The sequence below is a fragment of the Mixophyes fleayi genome, chromosome 4 (genome assembly GCF_038048845.1).
Source record: "Mixophyes fleayi isolate aMixFle1 chromosome 4, aMixFle1.hap1, whole genome shotgun sequence".
Taxonomy (NCBI): domain Eukaryota; kingdom Metazoa; phylum Chordata; class Amphibia; order Anura; family Limnodynastidae; genus Mixophyes; species Mixophyes fleayi.
Genome location: NC_134405.1, coordinates 58,237,071 through 58,242,661, shown reverse-complemented (window position 1 = coordinate 58,242,661; position 5,591 = coordinate 58,237,071). Strand labels below are relative to the sequence as shown.

Genomic DNA, 5,591 nt, shown 5'->3' with positions numbered 1-5,591 from the left:
TTATCATGGGGGAGTGGGCCAAAATGTTGCAATTCCTGGAGAATCGCATCATGGAGGCTTGAAATCTGCTCACTTCACTAGGACGTGGGCAAATGCGGGAGAATTGTCAGCTCTCCCGGGAGTCTGGGAAACCTACCCGGATTTTGTCTCCCGGACATTCCGGGAAAGTTGGCAAGTATGCTTAATACACCTTAATACATTTTATGTTGTTCACATGGTGCTTTTTGCATGAACAGCTCACTATGCGATAGCTATAGTAGCATACAAGGAAATAATGACTAAAGGGGTATTTTTTATGAGAACATATTTTTGAGAAGATATTATATTGTTTTGCTTTCAGTTTGGACCCAGAACATTTCTGTCAGGACATAAAATGAATGGAGAATTAACAAATGACACTTCACAGATTAAATTCTACATCCTGGCATTCTCCACATCAGAAAATGGGAGTACTGTGCTTTTCATAGCAGTTTTACTGATGTATCTGAGTGTTCTCACTGGTAACCTTGTTATTATTACACTGGTGTGCCTTGTGCCCCAGCTACACACTTCCATGTACTTCTTCCTATGCAATCTGTCAATATTGGATATCTTATATGTCACCACAACTCTCCCCAATCTGATGTATATTTATCACACTGGTGACCATATTGTATCTTACACTGCCTGCATAGCCCAGTTATATTTATTTTTCTTCTTTGCTGCTACAGAAAGCTTCCTATTGATAGCAATGGCCTTTGATCGATATGTAGCAATTTGCTTCCCTCTACATTACTCTCTGGTTATGAGTAAACAAGTTTGTATGTTTTTAGCATTCCCCGTATGGTTTATGCCTGCACTCAATGGTTTAATACTTATTTATTTTGTAAGTAACTTGACTTTCTTTCACTTCAGTGAAGTCAACAATTTCTTCTGTGAGATAGAAGCCCTGATTATCGTTTCCTCCAGTGACACCACATTCTTCAGAAAATGTATTTTTATAGATGTAATATTTACTGAGGCGATTCCTCTTCTGTTGATCTTGACTTCCTATGTCTGGATCATTTCCACCATCCTAAAAATTCAGTCCTCAGTTGGGAGAAACAAGACATTCTCAAGCTGTACTTCCCATATAACAATTGTTGTGTTGTACTATGGTCCTTCCATGTGCTTATACATGCAAAATAACCCAGAACAAGCCAAGCTCCTCTCAGTGCTGTTTACTACTTTGGTTCCAGTGCTAAATCCACTAGTGTACAGTTTGAGGAATAAAGACATCATAAACGCTATGAAAAGAATATTGAATTTCAGACAGAACGTACCTTATTTTTAAAAATAATGAAGCTAACATTTGGAAATTTATACATTGTTAATCATCTATTATTATCCTATAATAAAAGTTGAACCTTTACCATTTCCATAATTAAAGTTCTGATATCTTTCTTCATATCACGCAGTGTCGTACAGTCACCGTTATAAGAGAATCAGGTTTTGTTTGTGTTCTATCATTTACATTATTCTGAATTCCATGTATTTGTGAATTTACGTTTTCCCCTAAAGGACCAGATCCAACAATGGGCCTAATGCTGAGTTAGGAGCAAAGAAAAGAAAAGGAGCAAATTTGCACCTTGGCAAAACCATGTTGCATTGGAGGGAGAGGTAAATTTGAAATGTAGGGACAGATGTATAAATGGGATACAGCATGTCATAGATCAACATTAATTTCAGTGTAAAAATAAAGCTATCAAGTATTTGTGTGCTACATTAAAGACAGGCAGTATTTTCCTTGCGTGCAAAAAAGAAATCAGTTTGTACCCCTTGCATTGTAACATGGTTTCTCCAGGTGCAATCTTGCTCCTTGTTTTTGCTTTGCTCCTAACTCAGCATCAGGCCCAATGTGTCCACAACATATTTACAATTGAACGAAGCCCTTTTATGCTTTGATGCACAGAATCATAGAAACGTAGTATTTGATGATAGACAAAAACTACAGGTTGATTTAGTTTGCCTTTCTTGTCTGTTTATTTTTTAATATATTTATATTGCTTGTATTTATTTGCGGGTTTTGTTTGATTTTAACATTTTCAAGTCATTATCAGACACAATTAAGATAACCAGTGTGGAGCCAAGTTTCAAAAAAGTGTTCTGGGATTTTATTAAAGGGTGATTATATGTGAGAAAATAGACATCTCCATGTCTGAAAAACCTGAGAACCTTATAATGGTGAAAGCCTGTTTGTTCAGATTTCTTCCTTCATTTGATCTCTATATAATATAACAAACAAAAACTATGTCATTTATAATGTAATTATAACAATAAACTTCTAAAAATGTAAACTAAGAATGTCAATGCACTGTTTTTATAAAAAAAAAAAACAGTATATAATTTAGTTATAAAAAGAGAAGAAAACAAAAACAAATGGTTCTTGGAGTAATGCAAATATGCAGGAAGCCATAGCAGCGAATACGTTATTTGATTTTTTTATTTCAGTGATTGTAGAAGGTACAATGCAAGTTTCCTGCAATTAATGATGCAAGAAAAAGTAGGATCATGCACCTGCTTGTTATGAGCTTTATATGGAAGCGTGGAAACTTTGCAGATAATGATGATCAGACTTGGGTAAAACATGTACATTCCTGAGTGCTGCAGAATAGGCACCATAATGTACCTAACTATACACAAGTTCCACAAAGATGAGATGAGTTTTTTTAGGTGAGAAGCCATTTCAGAATTTTTTTGGCGCCACAAGACATTCAAAGCTCATAAAATCACCAAAAATATACACTAGATCAGAGGTGACTGAATGCTGGGCCATTCCACATCAGATCACCCCCAACAAATGAAATATCCACCACCCATCTCAGATTTTTACAAATTATTTTTTGATAAGAGAGGATGTGCAAAAAACTATTTCTGACAAATATCTTGACTGTCTGACCATTAGTTTCCGAAATATTGATTTTTCAATGTATTATACTATTTACTAATCATGTCTTATGTATTCTCGTTTATTTGAAGTATCACTGGTGTTTAATAAGGAATCACCACAAAATTTGGACCCCTAAAGTATCTTTTCCTCCTGAATCCAAAACCCCAAAAAAACAAATTAATTTATCTGCTATTCGTTTCGAGTAACAGCAAGCTTTTCGAACATAATTAAAAACGCTAGGTTAAATCAACATTAGATAACCCAATCTTTTTAGGTGCTTATTAAAGGTATAAATTACTACCACAAAAAAAATCATCAGCATGGTACTCTGTTTCATAGTAGAGAAAAAAAATAATGAAGTTGACGTTTGATTACTGATGTACCATATACATAATTTACACAAGAAACCGTGAAATTTAAAAACTTAAACATAACTGAAGTTGAGTCAACAATCACATAATTTTTCCCTTGTTTGGAAGCTGTTATAACAGTCTGTAATTCTCCTTAATGTGTCAGCAGACAGTGTGTTAGTGTCAGTCATCACTATCAATCAGCAGTTGCTCCTGCCCTGTAGCGGGTGCAAATAATACGGCTAAAGAAATTAAGATTAATTAATGAATTCGATGTGTAAATTGTCATGGCTGTGCTCAATTAAAATGTCACATATGTATTGATTAACTTGTAAAAATAGTCACAGTGCTGTATAAGAATATGCATATGAAACAATACTGGGGGTGAACTTTGGCTATTACCCATACTGACCAGCGAAGAGTAGTACTCTCCAGTGACTACCAGGGACAACTCCATACGAATATCACATTACCGGCCCAGCTACAGCCTTATTTCCATTGTCCCAGCACTGTTATGGAAGGATTTTGCACTTAGCACGAAAAAAAAAATATATTTGGAAAATATACAATAGAATAAAACAATAAACTGCATAGATCATATGTCCTTCTCCATGTCCTTAAACCATTAACGGAAAGTATTTCTTATTACTTTAAATCATGAATAAACACATGGACAACGTATATAAATTGGCAAAAGGTAATAGTTTATTTTAGTTAAATGAAGTAAACTAGATTTGGCGTTGAGAGCAGAGCAGTCAGCAGTCTGAAAGACAAAGTCAAACAGTGGAAGGTCATACCATTACCCACTGGTCCCAGGAGTAAACTCCTTTACGATTGACTAGTGTAAAATTTGGGCTAATGAGGCGACTGCAACCCTCCTGGACTCGACATTGGCGCCCGCTCAAAGCCTGCCAAGAGGCCCGCCCTTCACTCAGAAGGACCATGAGTCGTGATTCTTCGGAAGGGGCAATGACCCCAGCCATACCGGTAACACCATCTGCTTATTAATCGCTGACTGCCCACTCTCCTACCAAAGCTGAGACTTCCTGCGAAGTCACAGCCCTCCACTACGTGACCTCACTGCCTTAATCAACTGTGCAAAAAGTTGCCCAATAAAGATAGCCATTCCCTCATTGCTCAAATGAACACTGTCTTGCCGAAACAGATGACCTTGCTCCACCCTTATTAAAGGATGAGGAATAGACAAACCCCCTAGCTCTTTTATGACTATCCCTATGGACATGTTCAGCTTTCTCATAACTATGCCCATCTTTTTGCCCGGGACCGGGGATCTCCCTGTGATTCGGGGGATAATATTTGACCACAGCAAAGTAATTGAAGCCCATCTTGATCGAATGGTCAATAAATCTTCTCTTATAGCTACAATCAGGCCCAGTGACTTACCTATGCCTATATCGTTCCCTCCCAGGTGAATCACTAATATGTCTGGTTACCCTTGGTTCTTAATTTCATCCTCAATTAATGGAATAAGAGCCTCCCATTTTAATCCTCTCTTCCCTACCCACCTGATGTTAACGGGCAAGGGGAAGGAACTCCAGGCCTTTGGATAAATGGTGACTAGCCGCCCAGTACACAAAAGAATGTCCCATGATACAAATCTTGATCTTCAAGGGGGTGAAACCTAAGGCAAATGAAATGAAGCTCTTAATACGAGTTTGCAGTGTGAGATATACGATGGGGAGGGGAGGGGAGAGGGGGGTTGGGGCAGCGAGGTAACCCAAACGAAGGTAAAAACCCATAAAAACCCTGGAGTTGCACCACTAATCAGGCCTTTAACTAACAGTGACGAGCAGACCAGCCCTGGGAGAAAGGGGATTCACCTGTGGGGTCTAATGTAGCTTCTGTAAGCTGTGGATTTCCAGCGACTCAGTTGTTTAACGGCCTTCGTAGAAGCCCTCATTTTAGGGCGCAACGGCCAAAGCCAAAGGAGCGGTGCGGTACACAGGGAGGTTCCAGAGAGAAGTCAGGTCAAGACAAATAGTCAAACCAGCCGGGCAGCGAGGTACCAAAACGATACACAGGAGAGTAGTAACAGGAAGCCGAGTCAGAACCGAAGAACACAGGATCAGAATTTCAGGAAGCTTTGGAGCAGGATTAAACCAATACTCTGGCATTCAACATGTGTCAGAGGGTGCTCTATATACCATAAGGTGCATCCTGATTAGGTGATGGAGATTTGGCGGTCACGTTGACCGCTGACAGGTGAGCGGGGATAGCGTCCCACTGCCTAGCAACGGAACATGACTGAACAGAGCATGCGCACGCATTGCGTGCAAGGAACAAGGAGCGTCCCGCTGCTAGGCAATGGGACA

The 5,591-nt window shown here is 38.8% G+C and overlaps 1 protein-coding gene across 1 annotated transcript; it reads left to right on the top strand.

Annotated features, from left to right (window-relative positions):
- The first annotated feature begins 373 nt into the window (after positions 1–373).
- LOC142150683 (olfactory receptor 1G1-like) lies at positions 374–1,312 on the top strand. Its single transcript, XM_075205879.1, has one exon. The coding sequence runs from the start codon at positions 374–376 to the stop codon at positions 1,310–1,312; it is 939 nt and encodes a 312-aa protein (XP_075061980.1).
- Positions 1,313–5,591: the final 4,279 nt, after the last annotated feature.

Coding starts and splice junctions, on each gene's coding strand:
- LOC142150683 (XM_075205879.1), top strand. CDS start 374: ATGAATGGAGAATTAACAAATGACACTTCACAGATTAAATTCTACATC.